At 41.5% G+C, this 27,963-nt stretch overlaps 1 protein-coding gene across 4 annotated transcripts in view; it reads right to left on the bottom strand.

Annotated features, from left to right (window-relative positions):
* The window catches only part of unm_sa1614 (un-named sa1614), a 273,238-nt gene that overhangs the window by 152,054 nt on the left and 93,221 nt on the right, over nt 1–27,963 (bottom strand). For 3 of the 4 annotated variants that reach the window (XM_060836540.1, XM_060836537.1, XM_060836538.1), the window contains 2 exons: nt 23,445–23,517; nt 21,261–21,406 (listed from right to left, as the gene is read on the bottom strand). The exons of the other annotated variant lie outside the window; for it this stretch is intronic. In XM_060836540.1, coding sequence (XP_060692523.1) covers nt 21,261–21,406; nt 23,445–23,517 — 219 coding nt within the window. The remainder of the gene's footprint in view (nt 1–21,260; nt 21,407–23,444; nt 23,518–27,963) is intronic. 4 annotated transcript variants of the gene reach the window in all.

The following is a 27,963-nucleotide window of genomic DNA, read 5'->3' as shown; positions in this document are numbered from 1 at the left end:
ATGGAGTCAGGTGTTACTAGGGGACATAGCTTTAAATTAAGGGGTGGTAGGTATAGGACAGATGTTAGGGGTAGATTCTTCACACAGCGGGTTGTGAGTTCATGGAATGCCCTGCCCGTATCAGTGGTGAACTCTCCTTCTTTATGGTCATTTAAGCGGGCATTGGATAGGCATTTGGAAGTTATTGGGCTAGTATAGGTTAGGTAGGATTCGGTCGGCGCAACATCGAGGGCCGATGGGCCTGTACTGCGCTGTATCCTTCTATGTTCTATGTTCTATGTTCTAAGAGAGCTTCTTCAAGGAAGGCATCCTTGCAAGATTTATGTAAGTAATCACCAGATTCATAATCTTCCACGTTTCAACTAAATTTGCGAATAGCTAATGCTAACTGTGATAGTAATCTGAATCAGCATGTCAGCTACTTAGTTATGCAAACCTTCAAGACACACAATCTGAAAGGCTTACTGCTGAAGCCAGACTGAAGCCATCTGCAGATGTATAGATTGATGGCCAGATCCTGATGTAACTAATAATGCAGTTAACATTTGTCAATGATTAGGAAAGGGAATGTTCTGCCAGAGAGAAACATGTACCAATTAAGCAGAGAGGGTCAATGCATCCTGCTCTCCAGTGCGGCATTTTTAACTGTGTAACATTTTTAACTGCATCAGTTTTACATAGTCGACATGGCATTTCATATTTTGTCACTTATTTCCTTCAAACTGTGACAGTACAGTTCCAATTGCATTTTCTCATATTCATTGTTTCTGCATATGGGCTGAAATCTGTGACGACTGGCAGAGATGGCATCTTCACCTTAAACTATTCAAACTGAAGTGAAGGTCTTCTGGAATCTGCTAATTACTGAACTTTGTCCACATGAATCTCTCAGCCCTTTAGAACATAGAACATAGAAAAATACAGCGCAGTACAGGCCCTTCGGCCCTCGATGTTGCGCCGACCGAAGCCTACCTAACCTACACTAGCCCAATAACCTCCATATGCTTATCCAATGCCCGCTTAAATGACCATAAAGAAGGAAAGTCCACCACTGTTACTGGCAGGGCATTCCATGAACTCGCAACCCGCTGAGTAAAGAATCTACCCCTAACATCTGTCCTATACCCCTTAATTTAAAGCTGTGTCCCCTAGTAACAGCTGACTCCATAAGCGGAATAAGGTTCTCACTGTCAACCCTATCTAAACCCCTAATCATCTTGCACACCTCTATCAAATCTCCCCTAAACCTTCTTTTCTCCAATGAGAACAGCCCCAAGTGCCTCAGCCTTTCCTCATACGATCTTCCTACCATGCCAGGCAACATCCTGGTAAACCTCCTCTGCACTCGTTCCAATGCCTCCACATCCTTCCTATAGTATGGCGACCAAAACTGCACACAATACTCCAGATGAGGCCGCACCAGAGTCTTATACAACTGCAACATGAACTCATGACTCCGGAACTCAATTCCTCTACCAATAAAGCCCAGTACGCCATATGCCTGCTTCACAGCACTATTTACCTGGGTGGCAACTTTCAGAGATCTGTGTACATGGACACCAAGATCCCTCTGCTCATCCACACTACCAAGTAGCCTACCATTAGCCCAGTAATCCATCTTCTTGTTACTCCTACCAAAGTGAATGACTTCACACTTAGCTACATTGAACTCCATTTGCCACCTTTCTGCCCAGCTCTGCAACTTATCTATATCCTGCTGTAACCTGCCACATCCTTCCTCACTGTCAACAACTCCACCGACTTTCGTATCATCCGCAAACTTGCTCACCCAGCTTTCAAGCCCCTCCTCTAGGTCATTTATAAAAATGACAAACAGCAATGGTCCCAAAACAGATCCTTGTGGAACACTGCTAGTAACTGCACTCCAAGATGAACCTATACCATCAACTACTACTCTCTGTCTCCTTCCAGCCAGCCAATTCCTAATCCAAACCTCTAATGCACCCTCAATGCCATACCTCCGTAGTTTTTGCATTAGCCTATCATGGGATACCCTATCGAATGCCTTGCTAAAATCCATATACACCACATCTACTGCTTTACCCTCGTCCACTTCCTCGGTCACCTTCTCAAAGAACTCAATAAGGTTTGTGAGGCACGACCTGCCCTTCACAAAACCATGCTGACTATCCTTGATCACATTATTCCTATCCAGATGTTCATAAATCCTATCCCTTACAATTCTCTCTAAGATTTTGCCCACAACAGAAGTGAGACTCACTGGCCTATAGTTACTAGGGCTATCCCTACTCCCCTTCTTGAACAAGGGGACCACATTCGCTATCCTCCAGTCTTCTGGCACTATTCCCATAGACAACGACGACGTAAAAATCAAGGCCAATGGCTCCGCTATCTCCTCCCTAGCTTCCCAGAGGATCTTAGGATAAATGCCATCAGGCCCAGGGGACTTATCTATTTTCATCCTTTCCAGTATTCCCCAGACCTCTTCCCTACATACCTCAAGGCCATCCATTCTAATCACTTGTGACTCAATATTTACATCAGCAACAGTGTCCTGTTCCTGAGTGAATACTGACGAAAAGTATTGATTTAGTATCTCTCCGATCTCCTCCGCCTCCACGCACAACTTCCCACTACTATCCTTGACTGGACCGATACCTACCCTAGTCATCCTTTTATTCCTGACATACCTATAGAAAGCCTTAGGGTTTTCCTTAATCCTACCAACTAAGGACTTTTCATGTCCCCTTCTCGCTGCTCTTAGCTCTCTCTTTACATCCTTCCTGGCTACCTTATAACTCTCAATCGCCCCAACTGAACCTTCACGCCTCATCTTTACATAGGCCGCCCTCTTCCCTTTCACAAGGGATTCCAATTCCTTATTAAACCATGGCTCCCTCACAAGACCCTTTACTCCCTGCCTGACTGGTACATACTTATTAAGGACACCCATTAGCTGTCCTTTGAACAATCTCCACATATCATTTGTGTCCTTCCCTTGAAGCCTATTTTTCCAATCCACGCATCCTAAGTCATGCCTCACCGCATCATAATTTCCCTGCCCCCAGCTATAACTCCTGCCCTGCAGTGCACACTTATCCTGCTCTATCACTAAAGTAAAAGTCACCGAGTTGTGGTCACTGTCCCCGAAGTGCTCACCTACCTCCAAGTCTAACACCTGGCCTGGTTCATTACCTAGAACCAAATCCAGTATAGCCTCACCTCTTGTTGGCCTGTCTACATATTGTGTCAGGAAACCCTCCTGCACACATTGGGACAAACACCAACCCATCTAACGAACTTGAGCTATAGCTTTCCCAGTCAATATCTGGGAAATTAAAGTCCCCCATAACAACCACCCTGCTACTTTCACTCTTCTCCTGAATCATCCTCGCAATACTTTCCTCTACTTCTCTCGGACTATTAGGAGGCCTGTAGAAAACTCCGAACAGGGTGACCTCACCTTTCCTATTTCTAACCTCAGCCCAAACTACTTCAGATGGCAAGTCTTCCTCCATCGTCATTTCCACCGCTGTAATACTATCCTTGACAAGCAATGCCACACCTCCCCCTCTTTTACCCCCACCTCGGACCCTGCTAAAACATTTAAACCCTGGAAACTGCAACAGACATTCCTGTCCCTGTTCTACCCACGTCTCTGTAATGGCCACAACATCGAAGTCCCAGGTACCAACCCACGCTGCAAGTTCACCTACCATATTTCTTATACTTCTGGCATTGAAGTATACACACTTCAAGCCACCTTCCTGTTTACAGGCACCCTCCTTCGAGATCGATGCCATGTTCCTAAACCTCCCTACACTCAAGGTCCTGTACCCTAAAGCTACAGTCCAGGTTCCCATGCCCCTGCAGAGTTAGTTTAAACCCTCCCAAAGAGCACTAGCAAACCTCCCCCCAAGGATACTGGTGCCCCTCAGGTTCAGGTGTAGACCATCCTGTTTATAGAGGTCCCACCTTCCCCAGAAAGAACCCCAGTTGTCCAGAAACCGGAATCCCTCCCTCTTGCACCATCCCTGTAGCCACGCATTTAACTGCTCTCTCTCCCTATTCCTCGACTCTCTATCACGTGGCACGGGTAACAAACCAGAGACAACAACTCTGTTCATTCTAACTCTGAGCTTCCAACCTAGCTCCCTGAAAGCCTGCCTAACATCCTCACCCCTCTTCCTACCTATGTCGTTGGTGCCAACGTGGACCACGATCTGGGGCTGCTCCCCCTCCCCCTTAAGGACCCGGAAAACACGATCAGAGACATCACGTACCCTTGCACCTGGGAGGCAACATACCAATCGTGAGTCTCTGTCGCCCCCGCAAAACTGCCTATCTGTGCCCCTCACTATTGAGTCCCCAATAACTATCGCTCTACCTTTCTCCACCCTTCCCTTCTGAGCAACGGGGACAGGCTCCGTGAGCAACGGGGACAGAAGGAGCTGATTAGCCTACTGCTACTCCTACTTCTTATGTTCTTATTTAAACTTCCATTCCATAGTATCTAGCCACAAGCATGGTTTTCTTCCCCATTCTACCCCCACCCCTCTTCCAACAGCTGTGAAATTTTCATTTCCTGGATTCAAATTCATCCTTTCCCGCCACACAATCTCCAAGCTTGAATAAAAACTAAATCCATAACATCTCATTGTTTCAATCAAGCAATGTTCAGATTTTGGTACAAATTAAAGCTAGTTACAATTTTTAAAGTCTATTTGAATGGATTTTGACTCCAAGATGATTAAACTTACTCTTTTTTGTTTTTGGTGTGGGTTGAATTATGAGCTTGCTATGACAAGGATATTGAGATTTCTTGAAAATGTATATTCCTAGATCAGAAATAGCATAAATTTGATTACTGCAAACATTCAGCATCTTGAACTTCTTTGGTGTTGCTATGTTCAGATCTAGATTGCAGTGATTAGGGCAGACTAGCACTTCAATTTGCTTTCTCCCTGGTAGAGAAGGCTTCAATTCTGTTCTGCTGATAGTCACTCCGACAAACCAGATAAACCCAGAAGTCCTACTACTGTTACGAAGTTGAAGGCATGTACTGTACTTTTAAGAGAGAGTGAATGCTGTTCTGAACTGAGATTACAAGCAACTGTGTATATGACTAGATGGCAGTGTGTACTGGAAAATTGAAAATATGTAATATTTGGCTGTGAAATGGATATCTGAGTTGGTTGCTGTTTTGGCAGCAATTTGAATTTAACCAGTTTAAATTATGCCCCAATCGAGTTTGAATTTATTATTTTGCCAACATCGAACCAATGAGACGATCCAATGTTGGGGATATAAAATTGTGGACACTTTGAAAATTGCAGAGACACAGCAATTGCCATCAAGAGAGACCCAAGAAATTAGGAAATACTCTCTATCAAAGATACCTTCTCATATGAAACATATTCGCAGTAAAAAGAAAAAAAGTGACCCAGGGAGATCTTCAGCCAGAAGACAGACACCAAAGGTGACAGCGGCTGTTTGGTTTTAAAATTAAGTTGGTGTAATTTTAATAAGTGTCTTATAGGAACAGCATATTGTTAGTTGGAGGCTGATAATAAGCAGTTAAAAGAAAGGGCGGTCTTAGAGTTGTGAATAGCTGCTGTTTAATGTTCCCTTTTAGAGTTTAAAAAAAATTGTTAATTTTCTTTAAATAGTGGAATTTAGGAGATCTCTGTCACTCATATTTTAACAGATTATGAAGGTGAGCTTTTCAGGGTATCTGGTTTAATTAATAGACACCGTCGTGTTGTAACACTGCTCAAGGAATTTCTGGAAGGAATCTGAGGCTTAAATGCCACCCTACTGTTTAGATTGCTTTGTCTCTTGCCTACATAAGTTAACAAATATACATCAAACCCTATAATTTTTCCCAATACTACAATAACTGACTATGAGATATTGCTAGAAGATAGCTTGGGACAAGAGTACTCGTCAGCCCATCATACCTGTCTCATCAGTATGATCAAATATGATTGAATATTTCAAAGACTTTTACCCACCCCATACCCATAACCCCGTACATCACTGTAATCAGGATTAGGCTTAAAGTTAGAGTTAGAGTTATGTATGCATTGATTCGGCCTTATAAAAAATGTACTTCCTTTTTGATAGACTGGTTGATCTGCAAACTCACTATATGTAGATGTCAGCCATTCATGCTTTTGAGTAACAAGGATGTAGGTTCAAGAACCATGTCAAAGATATTTCAGTTTCTAGTATAAACTCCTATTCTCTACTGAGGAAGAACACTAATGTTAAACGTATGAAGTTTAAAAATGTTCTTAGCCACTTTCATTTACCATTAGTTTTATTAAACATTCCAAGCCAATTCAGTGGAACAATGTTTAAGATTGAGCCATATTAAAAATAATAGACCAGATGACTCAAAGTTTGGCCAAAGAAAAAAGTTTCAAGGAGCAATTTATAAAATATATAGGAAAGGAATTCCTGTGTGAAGGTGATAGCAACTGAAGATAGAGACACCAATGGTGGACCAATTAAAATTAGGAATACTCAAATGGGCAGAATTTGCAGAGCACAAAGCTAAGGCCAAGTCCAAGGCCATGATTTGAAAATAAGGATAAGAATTTTAAATTTGAGACATCACTTGACTAGGATTAGTGAGAGCACAGTCAGTCAGGCAGCATCCGAGGAGCAGGATGAAGAGCTTATGCCCAAAATGTCAATTCTCATACTCCCTGTACACTCATCCCTGTGAGGCCAAATTCCATCCTAACTCCATCTACAAGTTCGTTGATGACACCATCACAGTAGGCTGGCTATCAAACAATCATGAAACAGAACACAGGAAAGGGATAGAATGTTTGTTGGGATGGTGTAAAGATAACAATTTCTTCCTCAATGCTAGTGAGGCAGAAGAGTTGGTCATTGACTTCAGGAAGCAAGGTGGAGGGCACACCCCTGCCTACATTAGATTAGATTAGATTAGATTAGATTACTTACAGTGTGGAAACAGGCCCTTCGGCCCAACAAGTCCACACCGACGTGCCAAAGCGCAACCCACCCATACCCCTACATTTACCCCTTACCTAACACTACGGGCAATTTAGCATGGCCAATTCACCTGACCCGCACATCTTTGGACTGTGGGAGGAAACCGGAGCACCCGGAGGAAACCCACGCAGACATGGGGAGAACGTGCAAACTCCACACAGTCAGTCGCCTGAGTTGGGAATCGAACCCGGGTCTCAGGCGCTGTGAGGCAGCAGTGCTAACCACTGTGCCACCGTGCCGTCCAATGGAGCTGAGGTGAATATGCTCCAGAGGGTCCAGGTTCCAGGAATGATGATCACCAACAATCTTTCCTGGTGCACCCATGCTGATGTTACAGTTAAGAAAGTACTAAATGGCTCTACTTCCTCAGGAGGCTAAGGAAATTTGGCATACTCCTCGGATGCTGCCTGAACAGCTGCGCTTCTCCAGCATCACACTCTCGACTCTGATCTCCAGCATCTGCAGTCCTCGCTTTCTCCGAGCGTAGATTAGTGAGCCCCGCAGAGTTGGTTGATTGGGATTTGGTGTGTTTTAAGACATAGGCAACAGAACTTTGAACTGCTTCAAGTTTGCAGAAAGCGGAGCATAGAAAACTGGCCAGGAGTATGTTAATGAATGAAATTTAGAGGTAACAAAGGTGTGGGTAAGGGTTCCAGCAGCAGCTAACTTCAGAAAACGTTGAAGTTGGGCCATGGAGTTAGAAATGGGGGGCCTTAATGATGGTGAGAAACTTTGGAGGAGGCTGATCTTGAGGTCAAATTTAACATCAGGATTACAAATAGTAACAGACTCTAAAAATTGCCAGGAGTTAGTGGCAAGGGAATGAATTTTGCAACTGGGGCTGAATACAATGGCTGGTCTTACTCACACTTAATAGCAGGACATATCTTGTCTTTCACTTCTGGTTATTGAACAAGCAGTTAACCAGTACAAGCTGACAAGTCAAAATACATGCAGAATCTAAGACCACAATTTTGGATGTTGTTGCTCAGGGGCAGATGGTAGCTATGAAAAAGGAAGGGGCAAATGATAGATCTGTGAAAGACACCAGGAGACACAACAGCTCAGTGGTTAGCACTGCTGCCTCACAGTGCCAGGGGCCCGGGTTCGATTCCAGTCTCGGGTGACTGTGTGGAGTTTGCACATTCTCCCCATGCCTGCATGGGTTCCCTCCATGTTCTCTGGTTTCGTCCCACAATATAGATGTGCAGGTTAGGCGATTTAGTCGTGCGAAATTGCCCATAGTATTCAGGGATGTGTAGGTCAGGTGCATTAGTCAGGGGTAGATATAGAGTAATAGAGTAGGGGAATGGGTTTGGATAGGGTACTCTTTGGAGGGTCGGTGTGGACTAGTAGGGCCGAATTACCTGTTTCCACACTGTAGGGATTCTATGGAAGTGAGAAAACATTGTGCGTGACATTCTAGGTAAAATGGACAATTGCATGTCGAAAGGAGTCCATCAAAATGGCTACAAAATGCCAATGTATGTAATATACTTCATTTTTCAAGAGGATTATTTGGCCAAAATGGGGAGCAGAATCATGCTCCAGGCCCAGAAACAATTCTTGAGTCTCCACTGGCCCAGAAACATTTGAATCACAATGTCGGGCTATTTTCCTGGTGCCATACAAAAGCTAACATTTCTGGTCTAGCCATTTCTCTGCCAGCTTCAACAGGGAGAATGATTTCAAATACTAAAATGAAGCCCAATTAAAACCAGCTGGACCTTGCTTATCATCAATTTCTGGGCGGATTGTCCATTTTCACTCTCCCAAGCATTAATCCTGCCCATCTCTTACATATTCTCCTCACTCTATTACAGCCTTCTTTCTTTCTTGCCATTTCTTCATATGTTATAAAGTCATAGAGTCATATAGATGTGCAGCATTGGTCCAACTCGTCCATGCCGACCAGATATCCTAGCCCAATCTAGTCCCACATGCCAGCACCTGGCACATATCCCTCCAAATCCTTCCTATTCATATACCTATCCAAATGCCTTTTAAATATTGTAGTTGTACCAGCCTCCACCACTTCCTCTGACAGCTCATTCCATACCGTACCACCCTATTTGTGAAAAGGTTGCCCTGTAGGTCTCTTTTATACCTTTTCCCTCTCACTCTAAACCTATCCCTCTAGTTCTGGACTCACCCCACCCCAGGGAAAAGACCTTGCCTATTTATCCTATTCATGCCCCTCATAATTTTGTAAACCTCTAAGGTCACCCCTCAGCCTCCGACGCTCCAGGGAAAACAGCCCCAGCCTCTCCCAATAGCTCAAATCCTCCAACCCTGGCAACATCCTTGTAAATTTTTTCTGAACTCTTTCAAACTTCACAACATCTTTCCGATAGGAAGGAGACCAGAATTGCATGCAATATTCCAACAGTGGCCTAACCAATGTCCTGTATAGCTGCAACATGACCTCCCAACACCTGGACTCAATACTCTGAGCAATAAAGGAAAGCATAACAAACGCCTTCTTCACTATCCTATCTACCTGCGACTTCACTTTCAAGGAGCTATGAACCTGCACACCAAGGTCTCTTTGTTCAGCAACACACCCTAAGACCTTACCATTAAGTGTATAAGTCCTGCTAATATTTGCTTTCCAAAAATGCAGCACCTCGCATCTATCTGAATTAAACTCCATCTGCTACTTCTCAGCCCATTGGCCCATCTGATCAAGATCCCATTGTAATCTGAGGTAATCTTTTTCGTTATTCACTACACCTCCAATTTTGGTGTCATCTGCAAACCTACTAACTATAGCTCTTATGCTTGCATCCAAATCATTAATATAAATGACAAAACGTAGAGAACCCAGCACCGATCCTTGTGTCACTCCATTGGTCACAGGCCTCCAGTCTGAAAAACAACCCTCCACCTCCACCACCACCACCCTCTGTCTTCTACCTTTGAGCCAGTTCTATATCCAAATGGCTAGTTCTCCCTGTACTCCATGAGATCCAACCTTGCTAACCAGTCTCCAATGGGGAACCTTGTCGAACGCCTTACTGAAGTCCATATAGATCACATCTACCGCTCTGCCCTCATCAATCCTCTTTGTTACTTCTTCAAAAAACTCAATCAAGTTTGTGAGACATGATTTCCCATGCACAAAGCCATGTTGACTATCCCTAATCAGTCCTTACATTTCCAAATACATGTACATTCTGTCCCTCAGGATTCCCTCCAACAACTTGCCCACCACCAAAATCAGGCTCACTGGTCTATAGTTCGCTGGCTTGTCCTTACCGCTTTTAAACAGTGGCACCAAGTTTGCCAACCTCCAGTCTTTTGGCACCTCACCTGTGACTATCGATGATACAAATATCTCAGCAAGCATTTGTCATCACGAACTGAAGTAACTGAAGTTTATTACACACAACACTAAGTCTCCATGTTCAATCTATTCCAGTGGTGGCAACATGCTTATCAGCCATTTAATTTCACAACAGGACAGTCTTCACTACCTGGTAAGGCTCCAATGAAGACAGATTGGCAAAATAAAATCAGCATAATTGGAATTGTAATATCAAAGAAAAGAGACTACATCTCAAATCCTGAATGAAGTTTTTTTTTAAAAATGGTCTCATTTTGCGCACTGGAGAAAGCAAAGGCAAAATGAAATCAAGGTTTATACATCACTATGACAAACAACACAAAAGACCGAAAACAAAGTGGTACTATCATATTTGACACAGCAACAGCTTAGGATTTGCAGCTGGAATCAGGTGAAACAGAATGAACATTTCAATCAACAAGGAACTTGTAAAAAAATTTGCCAAAAACAAACAATCTAACCTGAAATAACTTATGCTTAAAATTACTTATTTCCAGCAATGACCTTAAGCTTTCAAGCACTATGGTGTCACAGATTTACTATTTTTATGAGAAAAAAAATCTCCTATTTTTAACTTCAATATGAATGTATTTTTTAATTTTTTCATGGCATAAAGACTTTGTTGGTCAACATCAAACTACTGCAGATCCAGTTGGTGTAGATACGCCTACAGTGCAATTACGAGTTCCCGATTTTGACTCAGCAACAGTGAAGCAACACCCATATCATTCCAATTCATAACAAAATGTGTTTTAATGGGGAACTCACAGATGGCGGTTTCTACGTAGCTGCTTCCTTTGTCTTCTAGGTGAGGAGGTCATAGGTCGAGAAGGTTCCAATGAAGGAGCATTCACATGTTGCCACAGTAGATCGTTTGTATAATACACACTGCTGTCACCATGTATTGGTGGTGGTGAGATGAATGATTAAATCGATGAAAAGAATCACTAATCAAATGGCCTGTTCTGACCTAAATGATAGAGGTTCTTGAAGGTTACTGGAGTAGCACTCATCTCAGCAAATGGAGAATATTTATCACATGCTTGATCTGTGCACTGAAGATGACATTTCGTAGATAGGTGATGAATTAAGCACTACCAAATTGCAAGTTTCTTACCTACTGTTGCAGCTACGGTATTTATATGATTGGTCCAATTCAGTTTCTGATCAAAAGCAACTTCCAGAATGTTGTAATGGGGTTTCGGCAATGGTAATACCATTGAATTACAAGAGAAGATGTTCAGATTCTTTTGTGTTGCAGATGGTCATTGCCTGGCACTAATATGCACAAATGTTACTTGCCACTTATGAGACCAAGCTTGAATGTTGATACATCAGGGATATGGACTGCTTTTGAATCCAAGGAGTTCACAATGGTGCTGAACACTGCACAATAACCAGTGAATATCCTCACTGCTGACCTCGGAATGGAAGGGAGGTGATTAATGAAGCAATTTTGAAGATGGTTGGGACTAGAGCATTGCTCTGAGAAACTCCTGCAGCATTTGCTATGACTGAAGTTATTGGTCTCCAAAAACCAGAACCATTTTCCTTTGTGTTAGGTATATGACACCAGCCAGAGATGTGTTTTCCCCTTGATTCCCGATGCCTTTAGCTTTACTCTTTGATTGCACCTTCTGTTAACTGCTGTCTTGATATCAATGCATGTCACACTCATTTCTTTCCTTGAGGTTAGTTCTCTTCCTCATGTTTGGACCAAGGGTTATAATGAGGTAGGAATCAACTGGTTCTACTGGAACTCGAACTGAGCAGTGAGCAGGACGTTGCTGTGTAAATGCCGGTTTATAGCACTGTCAATGAAACTCTCCGTCACTTCGCTGATGCTGAAGAGGAAACTAAACAGGTGATAATAACTGGCCAGATTGGAGTTGTCCTACTTTGTGTGGAAGGATATACCTGGGCATATTAGACCATAAGATGTAGAAGCAGAAATTAGGCTATTCAGCTCCACCATTCAATTGTGGCTGATAAGTTTCTCAACCCCATTCTCCCATTTTCTCCCCATAACCCTTGATCCCCTTTACCATCAAGGACCTATCTATCTCTGTCTTAAATATACTCAATGACCTGGCCTCCACAGATTTCTGTGTCAGTGAATTCTATGGATTCACCACTCTCTGTCTGAATAAGTTTCTTCTTATCTCTGTTCTGACAGGTCTTGTCTTTACTCTCGGTTGTGTCTTTCCTACCAATGGAAACATCTGCCTAACATTCACTCTGTCCAGGCCATTCAGTATTCTGTAAGTTTCAATTAGATCCCCTCTCATCCTTCTAAAATCAATTGAGTTTAGCCACAGAGTCCCCAAACATTCCTCATATGTTGAGTTTTTCATTCTGGAGGTCCAAAAATGCACATAATATTCCAAATGTAGCCTGATCAGAGCCTTAGAGAACCTCAGAACAAAGAAAATTATAGCACCGGAACAGGCTCTCCAGCCCTCCAAACCTGCACCAATCCAGATCCTCTAACTAAACCTGTCACCTATTTTCTAAGGGTCTGTATCCCTTTGCACCCTGCCCATTCATGTATCTGTCTAGATGTATAGAATCATAGAGTCATAGAGATGTATAGCATGGAAACAGACCCTTCAGTCCAACCTGTCCATGCTGGCCAGAATTCCCAACCCAATCTAGTTCCACCTGCCAGCACCCGGTCCATATCCCTCCAAACCCTTCCTGTTCATATACCCATCCAAATGCCTCTTAAATGTTGCAATTGTACCAGCCTCCACCACATCCTCTGGCAGCTCATTCCATACATGTACTACCCTCAGCATGAAAAAGTTGCTTCTTAGGTCTCTTTTATATCTTTCCCCTCTCATCCTAAACCTATGCCCTCTAGTTCTGGACTCCCCCCACCCCAGGCAAAAGATTTTGTCTATTTATCCTATCCATGCCCCTCATAACTTTGTAAACTTCTATAAGGTCACCCCTCAGCCTCTGACGCTCCAGGGAAAACAGCTCCAGCTTATTCAGCCTCTCCCCGTAGCTCAAATCCTCCAACCCTGGCAACATCCTTATAAATCTTTCTAAACCCTTTCAAGTTTCACAACATCTTTCCGATAGGAAGGAGACCATAATTGCACTTAATATTCCAACAGTGGCCTAACCAATGTCCTCTATAGCCACAACATGACCTCCCAACTCCTGGACTCAATACTCTGACCAATAAAGGAAAGCATACCAAACACCTTCTTCACTATTCTATCTACCTGCGACTCCACTTTCAAGGAGCTATGAACCTGCACTCCAAGGTCTCTTTGTTCAGCAACATTCCCTAGGACCTTACCATTAAGTGTATAAGTCCTGCTAAGATTTGCTTTCCAAAAATACAGCACCTCGCATTTATCTGAATTAAACTCCATCTGCCACTTCTCAGCCCATTGGACCATCTGGTCCAGATCCTGTTGTAATCTGAGGTAACCCTCTTCACTGTCCACTACACCTCCAATTTTGGTGTCATCTGCAAACTTACTAACTGTACCTCTTATGCTCGCATCCAAATCATTTATCTAAATGACAAAAAGTAGAGGACCCAGCACCGATCCTTGTGGCACTCCACTGGTCACAGGCCTCCAGTCTGAAAAAGAACTCTCCACCACCACCATCTGTCTTCTACCTTTGAGCCAGTTGTGTATCCAAATGGCTAGTTCTCCCTGTATTTCATAAGATCTAACTTTGCTAATCAGTCTCCCATGGGGAATCTTGTTGAACGCCTTACTGAAGTCCAAATAGATCACATTTACTGCTCTGCCCTCATCAATCCTCTTTGTTACTTCTTCAAAAAACTCAATCAAGTTTGAGAGACATGATTTCCCACACACAAAGCCATGATGACTCTCCCGAATCAGTCCTTGCCTTTCCAAATACATTTACATCCTGTCACTCAGGATTCCCTCCAACAACTTGCCCACCACCGAGGTCAGGCTCACTGGTCTATAGTTCCCTGACTTGTCTTTACCGCCTTTCTTAAACAGTGGCACCACTTTTGCCAACCTCCAGTCTTTTGGCACCTCACCTGTGACTATCGATGATACAAATATCTCAGCAAGAGGCCCAGCAATCACTTCTCTAGCTTCCCACAGAGTTCTCAGGTACACCTGATCAGGTCCTGGGGATTCATCCACCTTTAACCATTTCAAGGCATCCAGCACTTCCTCCTCTGTAATCTGGACATTTTGCAAGATGTCACCATCTATTTCCCTACTGTCTACATCTTCCATATCCTTTTCCACAGTAAATACTGAGGCAAAATATTCATTTAGTATCTCCCCCATTTTCTGTGGCTCCACACAAAGGCTGCCTTGCTGATCTTTGAGGGGCCCTATTCTCTCCCTAGTTACCATTTTGTCCTTAATATATTTGTAAAAACCCTTTGGATTCTTCTTAATTCTATTTGCCAAAGCTATCTCATGTCCCCGTTTTTCCCTCCTGATTTCCCTCTTAAGTATACTCCTACTTTCTTTATACTCTTCTAAGGATTCACTCGATCTATCCTGTCTATACCTAACATATGCTTCCTTCATTTTCTTAACCAAACCCTCAATTTCTTTAGTCATCCAGCATTCCCTATACCTACCAGCCTTCCCTTGCACCCTGACAGGAATATACTTTCTCTGGATTCTTGTTATCTCATTTCTGAAGGCTTCCCATTTTCCAGCCGTCCCTTTACCTGCGAACATCTGCTTCTAATCAGCTTTTGAAACTTTTTGCCTAATACCTTGAAAATTGGCCTTTCTCCAATTTAGAACTTCAACTTTTAGACCTGGTCTATCTTTTCCATCACTATTTTAAATCTAATAGAATTATGGTCGCTGGCCCCAAAGTGCTTCCCCACTGACACCTCAGTCACCTGCCCTGCCTTATTTCCCAAGAGTAGGTCAAGTTTTGCACCTTCTCTAGTAGGTATATCCACATACTGAATCAGAAAATTGTCTTGTACACACCTAAGAAATTCCTCTCCATCTAAACCTTTAACACTAAGGCAGTCTCAGTCGATGTTTGGAAAGTTAAAATCCCCTACCATAACTACCCTATTATTCCTACAGATAGCTGAGATCTCCTTACAAGTTTGTTTCTCAATTTCCCTCTGACTATTGGGGGGTCTATCATACAATCCCAATAAGGTGATCATCCCTTTCTTATTTCTCAGTTCCACCCAAATAACTTCCCTAGATGTATTTCCAGGAATATCCTCCCTCAGCCTTCCTGTTAGGCCCCTTGCATTGAAATAAATGCAGTTCAATTTATTAGTCCTACCTTGCCCCTGCCTGCCCTGACTGTTTGACTCACTTCTGTTCTCAGCTGTACCCGTCTCAGACCGATCTCTTTCCTCACTATCTCCCTGGGTCCCACCCCCCCACCTTACTAGTTTAAATCCTCCCAAGCAGTTCTAGCAAATTTCCCTGCCAGTATATTAGTCCCCTTCCAATTTAGGTGCAATCCGTCCTTCCTGTACAGGTCACTTCTACCCCAAAAGAGATCCCAATGATCCAAAAATGTGAATCCTTCTCCCATACACCAGCTCCTCAGCCATGCATTTATCTGCTCTATCCTCCTATTCCTGAGCTAACTAGCTCGTAGCACTGGGAGTAATCCAGATATTACTACCCTTGAGGAACTCCTCTTTAAATTTCTGCCTAATTCTCTGTAATCTCCCTTCAGAGTCTCAACCTTTTCCCTTCCTATGTTGTTGGTTCCAATGTGGACAATGACCTCCTGCTGGCCCCTCTCCCCTGTAAGAACATTCTGCACCCTCTCTGAGGCATCCTTGATCCTGGCACCAGGGAAACAACACACCATTCTGTTTTTTCTCTGCTGGCCACAGAAATGTCTGTCTGTACCTCCGACTACAGAATCCCCTAACACAATTGATCTCTTGGAAGCCGACGTACCCCTCGTTGCATTAGAGCCAGTCTCAACACCAGAAATTTGGCTATTCGTGCTATGTTCCCCTGAGAATCCATCACCCCCTACATTTTCCAAAACAGCATGCCTGTCTGAAATGGGTATATCCACAAAATACTCCTGCATTAGCTGCCTATCTCTCTTACCCTTCATGGAGTTAACCCATCAATGTGACTGTATCTGAGACCTTCCCCACTTCCTGTATCTGCCATCCATCATATACTGTTGCCGTTGCAAATTCCTCATCACTTCTATCGGTCTCTCCAACCGATCCACTTGATCTGATCCGATTCGCATCCAACAGCATTTACGGCAGATGTAATCCGCAGTAACCTTAAACTCTCTTTAAACTCTCACATCTGACAAGAAGTACATATCACTGGAAAGGCCATTTTTGCTCCTTCACAATCTATCTTTAACGAGGCTATCGTGCCTGCCTCTACCACCTCCGCTGGCAACGCGTTCCAAGCACCCACCACCCTCTGTGTAAAGATCTTTCCACGCATATCTCCCCTAAAATTTCCCCTCTCACTTTGAACTCGTGATCCCTAGTAATTGAGTACCCCACTCTGGGAAAAAGCTTCTTGCTATCCACCATGTCTGGATCAATCAAATCCCCCCTCAACTTCCATTTTTCTAATTAAAATAATCCTAATCTACTCAACCTCTCTTCATAGCTAGTGCCCTCCATACCAGGCAACATCCGAATAAACTTCCTCTGCACCATCTCCAACACATCCACATCTCTTTGGTAACATGGCAACCAGAACTGTACGCAGTTTTCCAAATGTGGCCGAATCAAAGTCGTATATAACTGTAACATGATCTGCCAACTTTTGTACTCAACACCCCGTCCGATGAAGGAAAGCATGCCGTACGCCTTCTTGGCCATTCCCTTGACCTGCATTGCCACCTTCAGGGAACAATGGACCTGAACACCCAGATCTCTTTGTACATTCCTGCTTTTATATTCAAGTCCTCAAAATAAATACCAGCTTTGCAAATGCCTTCCTAACCACTGATTCAACCTGCAGGTTTACCTTGAGGGAATCCTGGAGTAGAATTCCCAAGTCTCTTTGAACTTCAGACTTCTGAATTTTTTCACCATTTAGAAAATAGTCCATGCTTCTGCTGTTCCTACCAAAGTACATGACCTCACACTTTCCCACATTGTACTCCATCTGCCACCTCTTTGCCTACTCCCTTCTCTTGTCCAAATCCTCTGCGGCCTCCCCACCTCCTCAATGCTACCTGACCCTCGAGCTATCTTTGTATTGTCTGCAAACTTAGCCAGAAAGCCCTAAATTCCTTCATCTAGATCGTTAATGTATAAAATGAAAAGTTGTGGTCACAACACTGAGCCTTGCAGAACACCACTTGTCACCCGGCTGCCCCGCCGAGAAGGACCCTATCATCCCCACTCTCTGCTTTCTGCCAGACAGCCAAGGTTCTATCCATGTTAGCACCTTGTCTTTAACACCATAGGCCCTTAAATTACTCAGGAGCCTCCTGTGCAGTACCTTGTCAAAGGCCCTTCTTGAAGTCTAGGTAGACACCATCCATTGGCTCTCCTAGGTCTAACTTGCTCGTTATTTCCTCAAAGAATTCTAGCAGATTTGTCAGGTATGTCTTCCCATTGATGAAACCATTCTGACTTTGCCCGATTTTACCATTCACTTCCAAGTATTCAGATATCTCATCCTTCACAATAAATTCCACAATTTTAATCACAACTGTGGTTAGGCTATTTGGTCTGTAATTTTCTGTCTTTTGTCTTACTCTCTTTTTAAACAGGAGTGGTTCCTCTGGGAACCTCCCTGATTCTACTAATTCCTGAAAGATCACCATTAACACCTTCGCTGTCTCTTCAACTAGCTCCTTTAGAACTCTGGGGTGTAGTCCATCTGGTCCATGTGATTTATCCACCTTCAGGCCATTCCAGTTTTCTAGCACCTTCTCCTTGGTGATGGGCACCATACTCAGCACTGCCCCCTCACTCTCTTTAAAGTTTGGGAAATTGCTCATGTCTTCCACTGTAAAGATTGACGTGAAGTAATTGTTCAGTTCCAAATTGTCCATTTCCTTGTTCCTCACAACTATTTCTCCAGTATCATTTTCCAGCAGCCCAATATCTGCTTTTGCCTCTTTTTCCCTTTATATATCGAAATAAACTCCTTTATGCAATTGGTTAACTTACCCTTATGTTTAATCTTCTCCACCTTTTTTGTTTGTTGCCTTCTGTTGGTCTTTGTAAGCTTCCCAATCCTCTGGTTTCCCACTGTTCTTTGCTATTTTATATGCTTTCTCTTTTGTTTTTATGCTATCCCTGACTTCCATAGTCAGCCATGGTTGCCTCATCCTCCCTGTACCATGCTTCTTTTTCTTCGGTATGAATTTTTGCTGTGTCTCCAGAATTGCTCCCAGAAATGTCTGCCATTGCTGAAATACTGTTACCTCTGATTCTATCCTCACGCTCTCTCAAACTACAGAGTAAATTTGATTATGTTATGATCCCTGCTTCCTAATGGTTCCTTCACCTTAAGCTTCCTAATCAAGTCTGCCTTATTGCACAACACTAAATCCAGTATTGCCTGTTCCCTTGTGGGCTCCATCATAAGCTGTTCCAGAAAACCATCTCATAGACATTCCACAATTTCCTTTTCTTGTGAACCACTATCAACCTGATTTTCCCAGTCTGCAAATTGAAATCCCCCATGATCACTGTAACTTTGCCTTTCCTACACATTTCTTCTATCTCCTGGTGTATCTTGTGTCCCAGCTCCTAATTACTGTTTGGAGGCCTATGCATGACTCTAACTATGGTGTTTTTACCTTTGTGGTTGCTCAATTCTACACCATCTGACCCTACTTTGTTTCTTGCTATTGATTTCATTTCTTACTAATAAGGCAACCCCACCCACTTTTGCCCACCTGCCTATCTTTTCGATAGGATGTATATCTTCAATATTTAGCTCCCAATCATTATTCCCTTGCAACCATGTCTCTGTTATGCCCACCGCGTCATACCTGCCAATTTCAAACTGCACTGTCAAGTAGATGCTTGTGTTTTAGCCGTGCTGGAATAGCTTGGCTAAAGGCTTGGTTAATTCTGCTTTCTAATGCTACATCATGGAAGGGCTACATTTATATGCTACCAGCACTGAAGGTTCTTCCTTTATTCCAACAACAGAACTTTAGACCCACAAAAACATATATCTTTAATTCTGCTAGGAGAATAAGGGAGCCTTTTTTAACAATGTAATAGTGAGATGGCAGTGCACAGTGTTCTGCAACTCAACTAATGAAATTAGAAGATGTAAACCAGTCTGACCATAGCCTTTTTCATTAGTGATGTTTCTTGTATGGATGCACTGAACTAAGAACAATCAAGCTGACTTAGAATTATATCTCTCCAACAAATAATGTTCTAGCCAAAACAGCCTCACTATTTGTGAAAAATATTGTACCTTTTTTTGGCTCTTATTCTAGCAACCTTCATGTTGGCTCACTCTTAAGATGAAAACCTGCTGTGTCACATACATGCATGCTTCATGTATTGGTACTGCCTGTCTTTAAGTACTTACCTTTCATGATAATCTGATGCTCAGGCAGACTCGTGCTTTAGCATACATGCATCATGATCAAACATTACACTGACTTCGCTACCGGTCAGCAGACCAGAGCAATTGCACGGAGCTTTGTCCTTGGCAGTTATGTGAAACAGCTGTAATGGTTTGTACCATTACGCGCTGTCATTTGTATAATTTTTTTAAAAGCACTAAAAATATTGAAGAGCAAAGCTTTGGCTGCAGCAAAATTACTAAGACAAGATGGCTCACAAGCAACAAAATCAGATGTCAAATTAACATTATGTCAAAATAAAGCTATTATTTTGTATTTGACAAATGATATTTTTCCAACATTTTTAGAGTAAAGGAAGTGCTTTTCACCAAAATTGGTGAATTGAAGAAAACAAACTGAAATGTCTGTTCGTGACTGTAAATGTACAGCTACCCAATCGTTGAATCCCAACAGGGAAGCAAATCATCTGGCCTTCTGATTCTCTGAAGAGCATCCCACTCACCCAACCCACTACCCTATTCCTGTAACCCTACATTTTGGATGGCTAATCCACCAAGACTGCACATCTTTGGACTGCAGGAGGAAACCAGAGCACTCAGAAGAAACCCATGCAGACAACGTACAAACTCCATACAGTCACCCTAGGGTGGGATTGAACCCAGGTCCCTTGTACTGTAAGGTAGCAGTCCTAACTACAGAGCCACCGTGCCACACCAAATCTATTGTAATGTTAGTGCACATTTAATGGAACATCTAGAGAAATGGAATAAATGTCTCTTTGCTTGCTCACCTACATAGATCATCATTCTAGCACCACCTCAATTCTAAGACTCGTGACCTCGTTTCAAATCTGACCATCACTTCATATTGCCCTATCTCTGTAATTTCCTCCACCCCTACAACCATCTGAGATATCTGTACTCATCATTCATTATTACATTTAAAAAATGCTATACGGAAGATGCTGGCATTGTCCAGGAATATTTAATTCAAATTGATCAACAGTTGGACACACTATCAGTGTCCTAAAACAATCTGCTGATAATCTTTACCAACTATTGGCAAACAGATGAAAAATCATGCATTTGCTAATGAGATGCCATGAACAATTTAGAAATGTTATGTCTGTTTTGTTTTCCAATCATTTCCAGTTTTTTTTTAAAGATTACAAAAGCCATTGAAAGAGTTGTAAAATAAAAATTATAGTGGTTATATGCCCTATTCTAAACTACTCCACAGTCAGGAATATGGTGCTCTGTAACTGAGCTCTTGAAAAGGATTATTCTAAGAGTTATATTCAGTGAAAAATATCCTTTAACAGTACTGCACTGGCTTAATTCGGGTTCAGTGACTTTTACAGAGCTTACTTTCGCAGAAACAATGCAGGCCTTACCAGGTTTTTCATTGGTGTCAGCAGTTCTTTGGAAGACTCTGCAAATTTACTGAAAGCTTCAGCCAGTACTGACTCTTCATTACTTTGGAAATTAGCTACAAGTTTTTCCAGCTCATTAATGAATGTTTCCTGAAGGGAAATGTCTTCTGCAAAAGTAGATAGGAAAAACTAGAGTTATTTCAAGACAACAATGACTTACAAATAGGAGTTTGAGAAAATTGCGATCACATAGAAGTAAGATTTAGCAAATTGGTTAGACTGTGGGTTGACAATTCCCCATGTCCTGGTGGTTTTCATCCAAGAGTCTTAAGTTAAATTGATTTATGAGATAGACGATGCATTGGTTTTAATTTTTCAAAATTCACAAGGTTCAGGAAAGGTTCCATTAGACTGGAAACTTGCTAACGTAATTCCAAAAGTTATTTATTCAAAAATGGAGGAAGATAGGAGCAAAATATAGGTCAGCCAGTTTAACATCACTCACAGGGAAATTCTTAGCAGTTATTATTAAATATGTCATAATAGGGCACTGACCTAAATTCAAAGTAATAAGGCAGAGTCAACATAGTTTTATGAAAGGCAACTCATGTTCAACCAACTTATTGGAGATTTTGAAAAAGTAACATATATTGTGGGTAAAGTTGATCCAGTGAATGAACTGCACTTAGATGTTCATAAGGCATTCAATAAGATGCCACATCATAGATTATTGTGGAAAATAAAAACTCATAGTGCAGGGGCAACATACTGGCACAGATACAAAATTGGCTAACCAACAGAGAAGGCACAAATGTGCCAAATTCTTTTGGCACAAAATAACAAGTGGTTTGCATAGGGATTAGTGCTATGAACTCTACTGTTTACAATTGGTATAAATTACTAGAAGGGATTAAACATACAGTTGTTAAATTTGCCGATGACATAAAGACATGTAGGAAAGTAAATTGTGAAGAGAACATAGGAGGCTATAATCAGAAATAAATAGCTCAGATCAGTGGAAAACAATCTGAAAAATTCGATATCATGTGAAAAAATATGAAAATGTGAAATTGCCTATTCTGACGTACGTTTTTTCAGTGGTGAGAGAATATAGAACTCGGAGATGTAGAACGATCTGGGTTTCCAAGTTGCATGAATCGTAAAAGGTTAGTATGCTGGTACAGTAAGTAATTCGGAAAACTAATATAGTATTATCACTTATTGTGAGGGAATTGAATACAAAATAAGGACGTTACGTTTCAATTATGCAAAGCAATTGTGATACATCCAAAATACTGTGCAATGTATCCATTTCACTATTTAAGGAAGGACGTAAATGCATTTGAGGCTGTTAAGAGAAGATTTATTAGACTAACATCTGGAATGGACTAATAGTTTTATGAAGTGAAATGGACTATTTGTCATACAAGGACAAACTAGATGGGCTTGTCTCAAATCTATTCAGGTTTAAAAGAGTAAGAGGTGAAATATACTAGATCCTAAGGGAATTGACAGGGTGGATGTAGAAAGGATGCACCCTTTGATAGGAGAATCTAAAACTATGGGTCACTGTTTAACAATTTGGGGTTGCTCATTTAAGACAGGTAAAAGATTTTTTTCTCTCTGGGGGTTGAGAGTCTTTAAAATTCCCTTCCCCAAAGGCAACAAAGGCAGAACCTTTGAATAGTTCTATATTCAGAGGTAGATGGATTCTTGTCAGGCACAGTGTTGAAAGGTTATTGTGGGTAGGCAGGAATTTGAAGGTGAAGTTAAAATCAAATCAACCATGATCTTGTTCAATGGTGGAACAAGTTTGAATGGCTAAGTGGCCCACTCAGGCTACTAATTAGCATGTTCATATCAAATCTTTGATGTAGGACCATGAGTACAAATATATGTTTTCATAAGAGATTAAGTAGTTCACTGAAATGTTTGGTTGTATAGAAGATTTAAGTAGATGAAGGGATTTAAATGTTTGAATGGTATTTTATAACTGACTTTGTTAGAATTAAAATCGGCATTATAACTTTGTCTTATTTCAACTTAGTGTGACTTCTGATGTCTGCCCATGGTGGATTTTGGGTAAGTTGGTATGGATAGTGTAAATACAGAGTGGTGGGTGCGATAGTAGCATCTGTTATAACAACTATTCCATTAACCTTTTTTGATTGTAAGGACAGCTAATGCACTTAGACTTAAATTTACCTTGACCTGAGGTATATCTCACTTTGACTGCTTTCTTCATTTTCTGGAGTACAGACCTGTCTTTGTCTAAACTCTAAGGAAAGAAAAAGAAACACAAGGAGAAAACATCAGGCTACTGAAATATTAGTCTTGTCAACAACAGTTTTTATTCTTCAATTGTGGATTATATATGAGTAATGTTGTGAATAATGAAGTGATAAAAAGCAAAGCTTGAGCAGTTTGCTCGTTACTAAACTTGTAATAATCCATGTGGCTCAGATATGAGCAGGAATTTCCATAGACCTTCTGGCACATTCCTACTGTAAATTAGTTGCAAATGGAGCAATGGACCTAGGAAACAGAAAGGAGGTTACAGAGATAGGGTATGTTGAAGGTCATTGAGGAATTTTGATATAAGAATAAAATTTTGAAACTGATTAAGGCACACAAAGCCAAAGTGGGGTCACGCTCAAAGGGTTGATGGGTGATAGTGTGACTTTAGATATGGGAAGTATCTTACAGGATGACCTTAAGTTAGCAAGCATTGGAACAGTTCAATCTTGAACTAACATGTTTCCTTGGGTTGGTGATGTCATTTCCTGATCTTTTTCTCAGGGTTGGTAAATGGGATCTAAGTCAATGTGTTTGTTGATAGAGTTCCAGTTGGAATGCTATACTTCTAGGAATTCTCTATTTGGCTTGTCCAAGGATGGATGTTTTGTCCCAGTCGAAGTGTTGTCCTTCCTCATCTGTATGTAATGATACTAGTGAGGGTGAGTCATGTCTTTTTGTGGCTAGTTGACATTCATTCCCTGGAGGCTCACTGATGATGTTACCTAATATGGTGATGAAATGTCTGAAAACAAACCTTCCAGCTCAGTGAGCAAACTTACATCCACAACCTCAACTTGAGCTTCTTAAAACTTGAATAGTTAAGGGCCTAACAACAGAGTAAGATAGGGATGGAAATAAAAAATATTAAAAAGGTAGAAGTTGGCGGTACTGATGATAGAATGGATATAGGGTCAGAAATATATAAAATTACACGAATTGCAACACAGAAGCAAAACATTTCACTTTTAAGTATGCATTCATTTATCTTCCACATGAGCAATATTTCAAATTGCAAGTGTTCTGACAATTCCAATATCCCTTTATTCCCCATTCAGTCAAGCCTTGTACTTAATCTTTTCTTAAACGATAACATGAACTCCGTTTCAATCGCTAACTTCAATAGTGCTTTCTACAGCCTCACAACATTCTATTTGAAGAAGTACCTCTACCCTTCTTCATATAGCTTACTTTTAATAATGTAGACATTGCAACAGCTGGAAACAGTTTCTTTTTATTCTATCCCATTCCTTCGCAACCTTCACCAAATTATAACTTATTCTCTGTTCTAGAAAAACAGAACAAATTTTTCAAGTTTATTTTTCATATTCATATTTTATCATACTAGTCATAGCACCCTTGTAAATTTGGCCAGTCACTGTAATTGCTTCAATGCCTTCCTATAGTGTAGCTACTACATACATGCTCCAATTATGGCCTGACTAAGATTGCATATGGATTTACACTTTATTATTCAACATCCCTTTTCAAAACCTAGTTTTCCATTATCTTAATGATCTCATCCACATAGTGTGCTGTAAATACCATGTGAACACATCTCTCCAAAATTTCTCTGTGCTCCTAGAACATATAATTTACCCCATTCAAAATATAACCTCACATTTGCTGACATTGTTTGCTACCCTTTTTTGTTAATCCTCAATCTTAGTGGCATCCATGTGGAGTTTCCTTTGGTCACCAAAGTTATAATGCAGGAGTAAAATAACACTGCCAATGTTAGTCCTGTTTGTAAATCTGGACATCACTTCCTCATGTTCGGCATCATTTAAAAAAAAAGATTTTTTTTGAACCAATACATGAGAAGCCCAATGAGAGGATATGCAATTCTGGATTTAGTTCTGTGAAATGAAGATAGACAAGTGGGTGAAGTAACAGTGGGTGACCATATCTGGGATAGTGATCACAATTTGGTTACATTTAGTACTAGCGTGGAAAAGGACAGAGATAAATCAGGAATAGAAGTTTTAAACTGGGGGAAAGCATATTTTATAAAACTGATAAATCATTTGGTTGAGATGGGCTGGACAGGACTGCTAAAGGATACATCAGTGGTAAACCAATGGGAGGCACTAAAAAGTGATCCTTATGATTCAAAGCAGATATGTCCCCTCCAAAAATATTAGAATGGCATTGCCAAATTTAGACCACATGGTTATCTAAAAAAAAAGGGAAGATTAAGCAGAGAAAGAAAGCTGATGACAGTCACAAAAATCTCAACACTGTAGGTAGCCTACAGAACTATAGGAAGTACAGGGATCAAGTTAAAAAAGAAATAAAGAAATCAAAGGGACAGCATGAAAAATATTAACAAGTAAGATAAAAGAAAACCCAAAGATGCTTTACCAGTATATAAAGAGCAAAAGGATAGTTAAGGAATAGAGGTGAAGAAGGAAACAGAGTCATAGAGATGTACAACATGGAAACAGACCCTTCTGTCCAACCCGTCCATGCCAACCAGATATCCCAACCCAATCTAGTCCCACCTGCCAGCACCAGCCCATATCCCTCCAAACCCTTCCTATTCATATACCCATCCAAATGCCTCTTAAATGTTGCAATTGTACCAGCCTCCACCACTTCCTCTGGCAGCTCATTCCATACACGTACCACCCACTGTGTGAAAAAGTTGCCCCTTAGGTCTCTTTTATATCTTTTCCCTCTCACCATAAATCTATGCCCTCTAACTCTGGACTCCCCAACCCCAGGGAAAAGACTTTGCCTATTTACCCTATCCATGCCCCTCATACATTAGTAAACCTCTATAACGTCACCCCTCAGCCTCTGACACTCCAGGGAAAACAGCCCCAGCCTGTTCAGCCTCTCCCTATAGCTCAGATCCTCCAACTCTGGTATCATCCTTGTAAATCTTTTCTGAACTCTTTCAAGTTTCACAACATCTTTCCGATAGGAAGGGGACCAGAATTGCACACAATATTCCAACAGTGGCCTAACCAATGTCTTGTACAGCCACAACATGACCTCCTACCTCCTGTACTCAACACTCTGACCAATAAAGGAAAGCATACCAAATGCCTTCTTCACTATCCTATCTACCTGCGACTCCGCTTTCAAGGAGCTATGAACCTAATGCAAAATACTCGTTTAGTATCTCCCCCATTTTCTGCAGCTCCACACAAAAGCTGCCTTGTTGATCTTTGAGGGGCCCTATTCTCTCCCTAGTTACCTTTTGTCCTTAATGTATTTGTAAAAACTCTTTGGATTCTCCTCAATTCTATTTGCCAAAGCTATCTCATGTCCTCCTGATTTCCCTCTTAAGTATACTTCTACTGCTTTTATACTCTTCTAAGGATTCACTCGATCTATCCTTGAAGCAGATGGGGAATTCAGATTGTAGCAAGGCAAGGTTAAATATTTCAGTGAATACTCCCTCCAGCTGGTCCACACAGGATCCGAGTGCATGGTTGGGGACTCCATTTGGGCCAGTTACGCCTCCTAATCCTTATTTAGACCTACTACGTGATTTCTGCCCTTCTGTTCATCTCCTGTTCATAAGTCTATCAAGACTTTAAACATTGCTAACATGCCTACTTCCACCACCTACACTGGCAGTGTGTTCCAGGCACCCACCACCCTTTGTGTGAAATATTTAGTGCACACTTCTCCCCTAAACTTTCCCCTTCTCACATTGAATCTGTGCTCTCTTGTAGCTGATCTTTCCAACCTGGGAAAAAGTCTCTTACTATCCAACCTATCTATGTCTCTCATAATTTTGTAGATGTCTATGAGGCTGCCCCAACTCTCCTCCGAACTAAAACTCTCCAGACCAGGCAACATCGTAGTAAAGCTTCTCTGCACCCTTTCCAATGCATGCACGTCCTTCTGGTAGCATAGTAATCAAAACTGCACACAATATTCCAATTGTGGCCTAACTAAACTTTTATACAACTTTAACATAACTTGCCAACTTTTATATTCGATGCTCCAGCTGATGAAGGCATTCTTTCTTAACCATCTTATTCACCTGTGTTGCTACTTTCAGGAATCTGTGGAATTGTACGACCAGATCCCTTTGTTTGTCAATGCTTCTTAAGGTTCTGCTATTTTTTGTATAATTCATCATTCAGAATGCATCACCTCACATTTGTCCAGATTAAACTTTATCTGCCATTTCTCTGCCTAAATCTGCAATCTGTCTATATCCTTTGACAATATTCTACACTATCTACAATCTTGGCATCATCTGCAAACTTAATAATCAGACCACCTACATTTTCCTCCAGATCATTTATATATATTTCAAGGGAAAAAAGGTCCCAGCACAGATCGCTGTGGAACACTAGTTACTGATCTCCATTCGGAAAAGCACCCTTCTACCACTACTCTCTGTCTTCTATGACCAAGCCAGTTTTGTTTTCATGAGCCATTCACTCCGGACCCCACGAGATTC

Source organism: Hemiscyllium ocellatum, chromosome 15, assembly GCF_020745735.1.
Source record: "Hemiscyllium ocellatum isolate sHemOce1 chromosome 15, sHemOce1.pat.X.cur, whole genome shotgun sequence".
Lineage (NCBI taxonomy): Eukaryota > Metazoa > Chordata > Chondrichthyes > Orectolobiformes > Hemiscylliidae > Hemiscyllium > Hemiscyllium ocellatum.
The sequence above is the reverse complement of the archived record's forward strand: the minus strand, read 5'-3'. Positions and strand labels throughout refer to the sequence as shown.